The following is a 12,925-nucleotide window of genomic DNA, read 5'->3' as shown; positions in this document are numbered from 1 at the left end:
ATCCTAATACATTCAAGTTTACCGATAAACAGCTAATGGAATTGTAGCTATAAAGTTGTACGCCAGTGAAATTTTCAGTCAGTTGCGGTAATATGCCTTCTTTAGTGGCAAAGAATGCATTTATAAACTTTAAGTACCAATTGAAAAATCTTTGATTTATTCTGTTATACGTCTACGTACCCTGACTTTCTCAAGTTGCAAAAAATTATCCCGATTTACAAGGCCAGTGACAAAAACATCCCAAAAAACTACCGTCTCATCTCCATTTAAAGTATCGTAAAGACATGTTTGGAAAACCAATAGTCAAACGAATCCTTGTCTTTCCTAGAACACCAAAATATTCTTACACCCTGTAAACATGAGCTAAAAAAGGGTAAGCAATAGACACATCTGTTTTGTCACTTTCCGAACCTATAAATTATGACCATAGAACAGTTGTAGGTATATTTCTTAATATAATGAAAGCTTTTGACACTGTTAACCACAACATATTATTAAATAAACTTGAATGCTATTACTTTAGTGGAAGGTGCCTGGAGCTCTTCCACAAGTTATCTTGAAAACCGTAAACAGACAGCACAGCTAGCCGATACCCAATCAGAGTTCCCTAAAACTACAATAGGAGTACCCCAGGGTTGAGGCCTTGAACCAATGTTTTTCTCACGGTATATTAACGACCTATCTAGAGTGGTAAAAACTTTCCGATATTTATCTGTGCTGACGATACAGCTTTCATATGCGCTCAAGGTTTTTTAGACCATACCTTAGTTTTTTGCAAACTAAGAGCTTGTTATACACAAGTGGTTCCCTTCAAATAAAAAACCTTCAAATACACGAAAACAACTACACTGTGTCTACTTCACCGCGCAAAACCCTTGAGGAGAACACATGCACACCCACAATGAATAATTTAGCGCTAGAATGAGTTCATTCGATAAATAGGCGTTATCCTTGTTGCAAATTTTAACTGGTACCTCATATTGACGATGTGTGCAAAAAACAAACAAAGTAAAGCTTGTTTTCTTTTACACAAATCTCAAAACATTTTTGACACACCAACCGTGCGAGTAAGTTAGCGTATTTAATAGCCCCTTTAATAACTGTGCGATTACCTAAGGTCACACATACCGCACATACCTAGAACCAGTAATGAAACTTCAGGAGAAAGCAACCCGGTTTATAAAAAAATCGGACTATACGGCACATGGGCTACCACTCTTCCGAAACCTAAATATCATGCCGTTCCGTATGCTAATAAATTATAAAACAGCACATAGGGTCTATTCTAGTATTAACACCAACTATGCAGTTTGCTTTAAACTTTTCTCACGTTCTAGCTGTGAAAACCGCAACAAAGTAGAAAGAAACTGTCGCACTCAGCAAACAAAAGACGTATGCAGTACCAGAAAACTTAGAGATAATGCAGTCGCCGTGCGGAATAACCTTCCACAAGAAATACAACAGAATAGGAATTTCTCTTTTGCACTGTTGTATTTTGTTGTAGTACGCAATTAGTACTTTGTTCAACGTAGCACAAATAGATGTCGCATGAACATACGCACGTCTGCTTCATTGAAATTTATACACCTAGGCGAGCACGTCTTGAGTTACAAATATAAAACTTACTAACTAATTAGTTGTCAATAAGGAAAAATTGTAGTGGCTCCTACAGCATACTGGGAGCAATATTCACTACGTTTGGTTCAAGTAACATCATTGGTCTTTTTTTATCGTGCTACGTGCTAATATGCAGGGTGTCCCACGTAACTTTAGCCACAATTTATAAATATGCCGGAACACGTAATTACGACGTGACTAAATGCATTTTGCTCACCGTTGCCTCGAGTTAGACTGTTTTTTGTGTTCTCAAATATTGTTTAATGAGATCTGTTTATTTAACTTTTGAAGGAATGAAGATGGATAACAAATTTCAGTGAGGATGTTGTAGATCGGTTTGCAAAACGTCCAATTAGACAGCTTTGAACTTTATATATGTTCAGTATTGGTGTTTTTCTGCTAATTACAAATGCCCGCGAAATAAAAAAAATACCACGTGACAAACCCGCTTGCGCGTCAGTGAGCACGATGATTCTAGTGCTCCCTAACGTTCCGCGTACGAACGACACGCTTCCCTCGCAACGGTTCATGACAGCGATAAGCAGTCACAGCAGTTATCATTTTCGTGGCCGATAGCAAAACGTGTTCGTCATAAAGCCACCACCATCGTTGCGGCCCTGCCGAGACAGCACAATGTGGCAAACGCTATGGTCGTTCGTACGCGGAACGTTAGGGAGCGCTCGAATCATTGTGCGCTCTGGCGCGCGAGCGGTTTTGTCACGTGGAAATTTTTGTATTTCGCGGGCATTTGTAATTAGCAGAAGAGCGCGAATACTTAACAGATATAAAATTTAAAACTGTCTAATTGGGCGTTTCGCAACCCAACCTACAACTTTCTCATTGAAATTTTTATCCATCTTCATTTCTTGGAAAGTTACTTAATTAAACAGATCTAGTTAAACAATATTTGAGAACGCAAAAAAAGTCTTACTAATTCCAGGCAACGGCGAACTACATGTATTTGGCCGCGTCATAATTACGTGTTTAGGCTTGTTTTAAAATTCTGGCTGAAGTTACGTGGGCCAGCCTGTATAAAGGTGACTTGTGTGACTTTGCACATTCGGAAGCCCATGTTCAGCAAGGCAGTTTCTATTAAACAGTTGCAATGATATTTTTCCAGTGATAACACCACAGTACCTCAAATGACGGGCTTCTATTTAATTGGCCAGTTTAACCTTGTGCGAATGTACCGACTTCGAGCATTTATATTTTTACAAAACTAGTATTTATTACACAGTATCTCTATCACATCTCTTACTTTGCCAGAAAAAAGCTATATGCCTGCTATTTGCCATTATGCATGTCTAACATTTTATATGGTGAATTTAAATACGTAGCTCGCGTAGTTCACCCAATAATTATAAAATGTTCGAAATTACGTATACATGCAGTTTTGAGTTTCTTGCATACATAATCTTTTGCCGAACTTAGTTGGTGCACTTCGCACTTAGATCACGTTTCAAGGGTGTATTAGATGTGACGCAACAACGTTTCAAGGCGTGTGCAGGTGAAGAATCTCCCTGTCCCTAACGAGCACTTCAGTCGAAGTGTCACACGCGTTGTGGCATTTAGACTCCACCGAATTGCGGCCACCATGATCGGGGATGAAACATTAATCGATTTCATAAGTTGTCCCTAAATTTAGTGGAAAAGATTACCGTGTTTAGAGCCCAGAGGGCACCAGCAACCGTATACCTCGAAATAAGTTTTAAATATAGAGAACGACGCGATTTAGGTAATTATTTGCACAGGTATAGTTAGGCCAAGAACCTGAACGTTTCGCCACACACACTATCTCTACGATTATAAACAAATATGAAGTATTTACATTGCAGAATTGTGGGCTTAAAAAAACGCTGGGGTTAACGTGCCTCCGAGCTCCAAAAAATTCAACGACACTGCCACAGCTTGCCGAGTGTATGGTGCGTTTGTCGAGGTGCGCGTCAAGTAGTCACAAAATTATCGATGCAGGTAACGGAACAGACTTACCAACCACCGTAAGATTGTAGGTGCAAGAGGACATAGACAGTAGCTCCGAGTCGAAAGCGTCGCAGACGATGATGTGCGTTCCGTAGGTCATCACTTGTGTGGCGGAGCAATTGACAACAGCGTTGGTGCCGTTGAACGCTTCGAACATCGGTGCTTCGGCGACGACCGGGAACGATACGTTACGTCCGTCCACGACAACCACTTCGTGCTTGCAGCCTTGAGACAGCTGGGGATCCCGAAGCTCTGCGTGAAAGAAGATTTTCGCAAGCAGCTACACCCGCAGAGCAAACGGCCACATCATTTTGGGCAGGATGTGACGCGACACAATAATCCGCCTCTTTAGGAATTGCCTCTACGAAAAACTATCCCCCGCTATTTTTACGCTTGAATAAAAGACTTCTGTGAAAGCGCATCTTCAGTCTTTGACACGAAATGAAGGGCTTTCAGTTCATTTTTGTTATGTGCTTTATCGGACACCAAAAGAACTTGTATGACTACCGTTTGCTGTGCCAACGCACCAATTAGACAAGTGTATAGCTACTTAATTTCAAATTCATGGTACATGTGTGATCATAACCACTTTGTGCTGCAAGAACGTTCTCGTGGCTCACGCAATGAGACATTACCAAGTTAGAACTCTGATTTATTTTTGCTCTATTGCTGAGACATAGCATTCGTTACACAGGTTGAAAACAAGGTACGTGCAAACGAGTAACTATAGGTACTTCAGCGTTGAAGTGGAATGAGGGTCTTGAAAGTGCTTATTATTCTACGTTAGTATAGGCAGGCATGTTAATTTATAAATGGTGATATCAAAGTTTTGATTGAAGAAAAAAGTAATGACAAATTTCTACATTGTAGGAAAGAAGTGTAAAATTAAGAGGTCATTGTTCGTTAGATGCAGTATTAATTAGAACATACAGACAACGTTGTCAAGGAACGTATAGAGAATGCTATTAGTAATAGGAGCAATGTAAATAAGAAGAAAGAAAACTACCCGAAAATATAACTTGCCGCTGGCAAGGACCGATTTTGCGACCATCGAATATCCCCTCTGATACTCTACTAAGTGAGCTACAGTGGCGGTAATTCCTGCATGCACTTTATGGTGTATGTCAGTTAGCGCCACTAGGTGCCATGAAGGCGAGTATAGAACACCCTTTTTGCGCTTGTTGGCGTCACGTCGCACGTGATGTTATTAGGAGCAGGCAGATGACCAATAATCTTCCGCATACTACCGAAAGGCATCAATTCTGCCAGATCGAGACCCCCGCTATGAATGAAGGAAATGAGTGTACATTTAAGGGCTCGTTCTATTTGTTAGACACAATAATAATGAGAACTAAGAGACAATAAAGCTGTATAGGGGATGTTATAAGTTTTAATTGTAAGATGATGTGTAGTGTTTTGCGGCGCAAGGGCCATTTGACGACCAAAGAGCGCCAGATTATAGAACAAGAGATGTGAACATTGAGTATATTGAATGGCTATATAAGGGACTTAATTCCTCGCGCTAAGGCGGGTAAAACATAGAAGTAATAAAATCATGACAGTGACGTAAAATGTGTAGTGAGAATGGGTGGCTGAAGGTTGCAATAGTAAACGCATGGTGAAGATATTTGGCACTAGCACAAGTGCCTCGTCAGCGTCTTTGTGTTGTTGCGTTCAGCGCCTATAGGCTTACAAGGTAGCGGCGTTCTCTTGATCTCCAATCAAGTCGCCGATAGGCTGCCGGCCTATATTCGCCATGTACTGTCCCTACCAGCCGAAAGGTGAGGCGTCGTACCGCCACGACGCCTTAAGCCGCCTCATGAGACGACGACAAGTGCAAAATCTCCCTAAGAGACAGCGGCGACCGACAAAAATTACCCCGCTAATTGAGCGAGCAGTCTGGTCTACCTTTTCGAGCTTCTGCGGCGGCCCCTTTGATGTATACGCTGTCGTGAGCTTGGGACCCCTCGCCCAGTAGCACACACACGACGAGGAAGAGCCCCGTTGGTGACACATTGGAGTGCAATGACCATGCCTCAATATTGGACGTTTACGTGGGCCCTGTATGCTGGCCACTCTCGCAGCTTGTGTGTAATAGTGTAACACGTGATTGGACAGCGCCGTCTACACGTATTCCCCGATCTAGGGATCTGGGGAGAATTTACTCATTATAATGAGCCACCCGGCTCATTCGAAGGAGTGTCACGTTCTAGATAGTGCGATGTAGAGAAGGTCGCCATGTAGAGCGCACCACGTAAAAGAGCTCGCCATGTAGGAGAGCTCTTCATGTACGAAAACTCGCTAGGTACATAATGAAATCAAACCCTCTTTAAGTCTCCTTTCCTCTTGCCTCGGCGTCTTCATCCCAAATATCGGGTACCTGGAAACCACGGTCGCAACAACTGGATGGCAGCGTTGGGATGGGACTCAGCGACGGAGAGCGACATGGACCGGAGGTCAGCCGAAAGCCCCAGCCCTGGAATTTGGCGGGATCAACGCGGCCTACCACGACCGCATGTAATGGGGTGAGTGCCTGGCTTTGTGCTTGAGATGAATCGAGTCCTTTAGCCTAGACCCGTTAAAAGATAGATAGAGCCAACAACTGTCAAGCCGCTGTGGTTGTTATCTCAACCCGGAGCAGCACTTCATAATTATCTGAGCGAGTAGGTTAAGCAAGAAAGCTTAGGTAATTCAGTAGGAACACGCGCAAATTTTCCGGAAGTTTTAAGGGCACGTTGCAGCAAGGTTTTGGGATGTTCGACAGCGCAGAGGAGTGAAAAAAGGGAAAAAAAAGAAAAAAGAGGGATGTTTGCTACGTGGTGCTACTTGTGTGTTTATGCCTTTGGTCACCACTGTGGGATTTGTCAGGCTTCAGTTTTTCCAGACCCAGAATTGAAATTGGAGGGTTTATGTTTTATTGCAGCTGAGCCAAAGCAGAGTAGTCACAATGCACCTTATGAGATCGACGTGAGATAACCTCCTAGTCTTGTGTTGAGATCTTGATTTAGAATTTGATGATGATATGCCTGCATTTAAACTCCGTGATGTAGTTCTCCAAAGCAAAAGTAACAGAGCTAATGTTGAGTACTTCGGAAATAAGTACCTAATTGAACAAGAACGAACAGAAAATGAGAGGACAAGGCTTGAAGAACACAGGAAGGCGATGCAAGAAACAAAGGAGGAGATTAAAAGAGTAGAACACAGGTTAGATACAAAACAGCAGAGTTGCCAATTTGTAGAGGTAGCACACGAGAATTGCGACGAACAGTTTCGCGCGGGGCAATTCAATGCCACAAAGGCTGGCACATGTATAGGTAGTAGCAGGTTCACGATTGAGCAGAGGTTCACAGCAGTGAAAGAAGCTGTGCTAAGAGGAGAGGCCGACGAAGGCCAGAATGAATGCGGCGAGTTGCTGTGCCAGCGAAATTTTAGTAAAAGAGCTAAGATAGATGGATCTTGCCTGCGGAGTCCAAAAAGATTTCGACCCACTAGGCAAGAACACTGGCATTAGGCCAGCAGAGTGTGAAGAAGTAGCAAAGGGTAGAGTAATTGTGGGCAGCTCCCAGGCATGTAAGCTGGGTTCACGTGAGTACGTCGCCACGGTGGATCCTGCATACGGCGTCTGTCCAAGAGGATTTCGGCCCACTAGGCAGGAACACCGGGGTTAATACAGGAGATGAAGCTCTGGTAGAGATTATTGAGTGCAATGCAGGTATGGACTACTCTCAAGATTGCGAGCTAAGTTGTTTGGAAGAAAACAGCTGCACTGTTACTAGTTGCGTTGAGCTGTACGCCAGTCGTGATAGTGAGGGAAAGAATGATTTAGGCGCAAATCTTTTAGACTGCGCGAGCGAGACAGCTAATGAAAGCAGCCAGAGTTCTCGCGAGAAAGAGAGGCGAGTGGAAGGGTCAGAAATAGGCCCCAAGAAGAAGTGTGGCAGCTTGGGCTAGTTGGTATGGCATGACGATAGTTATAGCGCGAAAACAAAACGACGACACAGAGACAACAAGAAGGACACGATAGACACGAGCGCTCGTGTCTTTCGTGTCCTTCTCGTTGTCTTTGTGTCGTCGTTTTGTTTTCGCGCTATAACTATCGTCACCTCAAGAAGAGGCGTAGACGGAAGCGGCGTCGTAAAGGCAGGAGTGCGACAAAGAGCACAGCCTGCTTGAAGAAAGGCAGTAGACATTTGAACCTAGTAAGCCGAATAAGACGTTCTTCGTTGGCGCCGCAGGTGTTTTGCATGCGTCCGAATCGCCGGACTTGGAGAAAAAGGGCGCATTGGGCGAAGATGCGGACAGAAGGAAGGGGACAGTGAGCTTCCCGTCGTTCCATCCACGATACGTTGGATGGGGTGCGGGAGTACAAAGTCAGCGGTCGTCAAGAAATAGCCGAACGAGCGCAAGAACTCGATTTACCAGCGACGGGCTTAGTGGGGTTCAGAGACAAAGCGAATTGCTTTCGCGATTATTTAGTCCCCGCTCGGTAAGAAAGGCCCACAGAGCGCAACCACTGCGAGTACGGCTGAAAAAGGAGCGAACAGCCATGAGCTTTTGAGAGATGATCGCTTGTGAATTTGTGTTTTTGGTTTTTAAGTTCTGTTTTGACTGTTTAAGTTGGTTTTGCTTTTGGAAAGTGTTTTGTAAGTATTTAGGCTACGAGCTGGCGTTTAGGTAACAAGTGCTAGGTTTTGTTTATTTCTTAAGCTTTGTATGTTTGGGTTTGAAAGGTAAGCGTTGTGCAGTTGCATACCGACGCGCACAGGAGCGTTTGTCCAGGAAAAGCGACGTTAGAAACTGATTTTTAGTGAGCGCGGAGACTCAAGGAAATGCCTTGTGAGATTTTTCAGGGCTCGTGCGAAAGTTTTTTTTTGTTATTTTAATGTTTTGTTCGCATGTGTTCAGTGTGGACGTAAGGAAAGTTAGTTCGTTAGACTACGTGTATGTTTTGAGAGTAGTAATCACCAGGGAAACTTAATTAGTAGTTAATTTACACAGGAGCAATATAACGTTCGATTGTGAACGTGTAGAGTGAATTTCCTGGTACTGGTGCAGCACGACCGTTATCTCTTCGTCGGCTCAAAAAAAATTCACTTCTAGATTTGGGGGCACAACATTTTTGGGCCTAAAAACGGCAGCGTGAAGCAAAAAGTTTGTTCTTCGGTATAAGCCCTGGTAAACTGACAGCGTGTAACTGACGCTGGCACACAACTATGACACGGAGAGTGCATCTATTGATAATTCATTTTTTAAAGCAGTTTATTAGGAAGATTATTCGCGCATCGGGATTGGGAGCTTCGGCGAAAAGTCAATGAAATGTTCCGATCGCTGCTTTGTGTTTGATTATAATACTTAAGGAAGGTTGATTTTAGATGATTTTCGAACTCGATGTGTCTCAGTGCGGGCAGGGCTTTCTCCCATGCATGTGATTGTGTGTATGTGTGCGTATTCTCAGGAAGAGATCAACAAGGTACGAGCCGGTGAGTCCTTGGCTGGGTCATCAGCAGTGGCCTGGAGGACGCCATGAAACAATGACGCATCGGGCAACCTGCAGGTCACCCCCAGGTCGAGTCTTCCGCCGGCGGACGAGCTGTTGCATCCGGCGCCTAGGCTGACAAGGGAGCGGCGTTCTTTAGATCCTCAATCAAGTAGCCAGTCACCTGCTGGCCTATATCCGCCATGTATTGTCCCTCCTATAGCCGGACGGTCGTACCACCGCGACGCCGTGAGACGACAACAAGCGCAACATCTTCCTTGAAAGAAACAGCGGCGACAGCCGCAAATCACCCCGCTAGTTGAGCGAGCAGTCCGGCGGACCCTTTTGAGCAACTGCGGCGGCCCCTTTGATGTATACGCTGTCGTGAGCTTGGGACCCCTCGCCCAGCGGCGCACACACGACGAGGAAGAGCCCCATTGGTGACACATTGGAGTACAGTGACCACGCCTCAATATTGGGTGTTTACGTGGGCCCTGTGTGCTCGCCACCCTCGCAGGTTGTGTGTAACCGTGTAACACATAATTGGACACTGCGATCTGCACGCTTTTCCTGATCTAGGGATCAGGGGAGAATTCACCCATTATAATGAGCCAGCCGGCTCATTCGAAGGAGTGTCACGTTCGAGAGAGTGCGATGTAGAGAAGGTCGTCGTGTAGAGCGCGCCACGTAAGAGAGCTCGCCACGTAAGAGAGCTCGCCATGTAGACAATAATGTACATAATGAAACAGCAGATTGCGTAGATGCACGTTTAACGTTTTGTTCCATCGCGATGGTAAGTATAAAGAGAATACGCAAGCAAGCACACTTTGTTTACGATGATGAGTTCTTACCGACGCACTGGAGGTCGTCAGTCTCGTTCCACTTTCCATTGTCATGGCAAATAAATTTGTTCAGATCGCGTTGGCTTAGTGGAATTACGAATCCTTTATCACAGATATGCTCGCAGGTTGTCCCGGCTGGCCAGTTGCCAACTACGTTGACAGTTTGAGAGCACTGAAGGACGGAGTTTTGCACAGCGCGCGGACTCTCACAACCAGTTTCTGTAAGGCACAGAAAGATTCTTTATTAAAACGAATCTAGGTGAAGTGCTATGCAAATACTGATTCCAATAAAGCGTAGTAAACTAGCACTGCTCGTGCAGAAATCGGGTAGTACGTTTTCACAAAGGTTCTAGTTAAATGTATCCTACAATAAGACTACTGAACATATGATAGTTTCAAGGAGCAATATTCATTATATTGGTCCTGCCGTTCCCAAACATATCTAGTAATGTCATTATCAGAAAACATATTTTACTTCGGCTGTCTGGGTTTTCTATTATAGATTTTAACATGCCAGATTACTCATGCTATTAGAGACGCTGTACTGGAGGGCTTCGGATAATTTCGACCACATGAGGTTCTTTCATGCGCGCTGAAATTGTACATAGGCCTGTGTTTCATGCACACGTGATTCTGGTAATGGAGATAAAGACGTGCAGTTCCTGAACAACTGCTCCCTATATAATATCATATAAGTACATACTCCACAGCATATCTCGTGTAAAAATGAAACACAAATATACCCTGCCTCAACAGGACAATACCAGAGACACTAATGGCCTGCTAGTTATGTTTATATCAAATTATGCACTTCTTTATTGAATTATCTACCAAGTCTCATTGCTGCATAATTTTCAAATAAAAAGGCTGCCGCATACCAATGTTCTTAGTAAAAATTTAAATATAATATAGTTTCAGTTAGGTTTTATGCACCGAACGATCAAAACAGAAACAAATCTGTTGAAATTTTTTAAATACGCTGCCTAAACCTCAATTTATTCACGCGATGTCTCCAGTTTCAACCAGGAACTGTGTAATTCACATCGTGCAGCCTTATCGATTCGTAGTACCTGCTTAGAGCTATGGCCAGTGCCTAGATGCGACACCTTCAAGAAGCTCTACAGGTAAATAGTCACATGCATGTCACTTCGCAACACATTTCTAGAGGCAGTAGAGCTATGCGCTGCTTCTTGGCCATGTACAGAAATCTACATTCCCTATTTCATCAAACGTCCGATGTATAGCGCATCTAGAGTTGTACAGAGCAAAGTGTACATAACCCCCCCCCCCCACACACACACTGCGGTAGCTTTTAACAATGCAGTTCACTCCGCGAATCAACAGTACATATACTCTAACCCGATGCGTTACAGGCAACGGGCTCAAACAAACAATCGTACATGTAATGCATATCATCAGGCCATACTAAAATTTTCTACTTTTGCAGTTGATAATTATACAAACGTATACGGTGACTTCAACAGTGTGAAGGGCGGGTCGAACGAAAAGGGAGCAAACACACGGCGCTGGAATAATGCACGTGCTACAAAGCTTGTTCAAACAACTCCGCTCGAACAAAGCCACGCAAGCGTGCCCTCTACGCGGGCAAGTGTAATTGTGATCCCCTACATGCATCGCGTTTCACATAACCTTAAAAATTGCTTCCATGGCGTTGCAACGTGCATGTTTTCTCGGCGCCGAACAAGCTAAACAGTCTTTGCCAAAAGACGAAACCGAGGTGCGCGGGATAAGATGTGTGCGCGATAAGAGAGACTTTTAGTTTAGTGTACGCTAGGCTGTAAGTCCGCAGCATGCTGGGCGATGCGTACGCTACGTCTAAGGCTGCCTCTTACAGCATTAGTTTGCCGTGCGCAACATCCGAAACATGTACTCCACCTGAGTTAAAAAGGCTTAGCGTTGCCTCACGCCATCTCGTAGAGAAGCGAAAAGATGCAATAACCGATAACTCGTTCATGCAATACATGGCACAAGTCAAGGCATGAGACAATTCGATCTCTTCCGAGGACGAGGGGTAGTTTTGGGGTGTTGAAGCTAGGTCGACTAGCAGATCGAGGGAAAGAGACGGCGAAGGAGATCGCTTAGTGCCAATCTAACATTTATTGATTGCAGACATTTCCTAAGATGACGAGAGAAAAAAAGAGAGTTCAACTGGGATTGCTAAACGCTAAATAAAAGAATGCCCCAATTGGCCGCGGCGACTTCATTTGGCATTTTTCACGTGCTGTGAAAGCTGCTTCCACAATGATGAGGGTATCGTGTGCGAGAAAAATCATCCAAGCTTCGTAGAACACGGACGTGCATCCACCCGCATGAACGCTAAATGGATGGTTATCTTTACTTTTATATCGATAGCAATATTATAGAAAGTCTCAGCTGGTTTTTTGCCGTCGCCGCCGCCACCGCCAGCCTTCACCGTATATGTATACATATCTACATATACGAAAGCTCAAGAAAAAAATTGGCCCCGTATCTGGATGTTACACTGCAAATGTCATCGAAAGACGATAGTCTTGCGTCTGGAGAGAGTGAACAAGACGTTTGTTTGATGTTCTGTGCAATAAAATCAATGAATGGTATTCTGGAGGCGCTGCATGCATCAGAGTGCCTCTAGCGTGTAGCGGAGGTGAAAGAACGCAGCATCACGTCCCACGTGAGACATGAGCGCCATCTGGCAGTTATCTTGGAAAACGAAGTGCGCGGCATGTGCGCCCGTCTTGGAGGCGATAAGGTGTAGAACGCAAGACGATGGGTAAGTGCCGCCACCGTGTCGTTTTAGCAAAGCGTCGGAAACACTTTCCTTTTTGAGCATCGTGTTGCGCTGTCAGCGCAGCGTGATAAACGCTACGGTCGTTAGAATTACTTATGTGTGCCTTCTCTAGTATAAAGCCACACATAGAAATTATCAACGTGCTATGGTGCATCAGATATGCACAATAATTGCTTCCAAATTGACAATCGCACAAGTACGAACGCTAAAACTTGAGTAATA

At 44.2% G+C, this 12,925-nt stretch overlaps 1 protein-coding gene across 4 annotated transcripts in view; it reads right to left on the bottom strand.

Moving 5' to 3' along the window:
- Window positions 1-12,925, bottom strand: part of LOC119175723 (uncharacterized) — a 194,346-nt gene that overhangs the window by 65,979 nt on the left and 115,442 nt on the right. For all 4 annotated transcript variants that reach the window (XR_012888133.1, XM_037426674.2, XM_037426673.2 and 1 more), the window contains 2 exons: window positions 9,925-10,134; window positions 3,607-3,849 (listed from right to left, as the gene is read on the bottom strand). Coding sequence is in view for 3 of the 4 variants with exons in the window: in XM_037426674.2 (XP_037282571.2) it covers window positions 3,607-3,849; window positions 9,925-10,134 (453 nt within the window). In the remaining variant the exon portion in view is untranslated. The remainder of the gene's footprint in view (window positions 1-3,606; window positions 3,850-9,924; window positions 10,135-12,925) is intronic.

Source organism: Rhipicephalus microplus, chromosome X, assembly GCF_043290135.1.
Source record: "Rhipicephalus microplus isolate Deutch F79 chromosome X, USDA_Rmic, whole genome shotgun sequence".
In the NCBI taxonomy this organism is placed as follows: Eukaryota; Metazoa; Arthropoda; class Arachnida; order Ixodida; family Ixodidae; genus Rhipicephalus; species Rhipicephalus microplus.
Note: the sequence above shows the minus strand (reverse complement) of the source record. Positions and strands in the feature narration are given on the sequence as shown.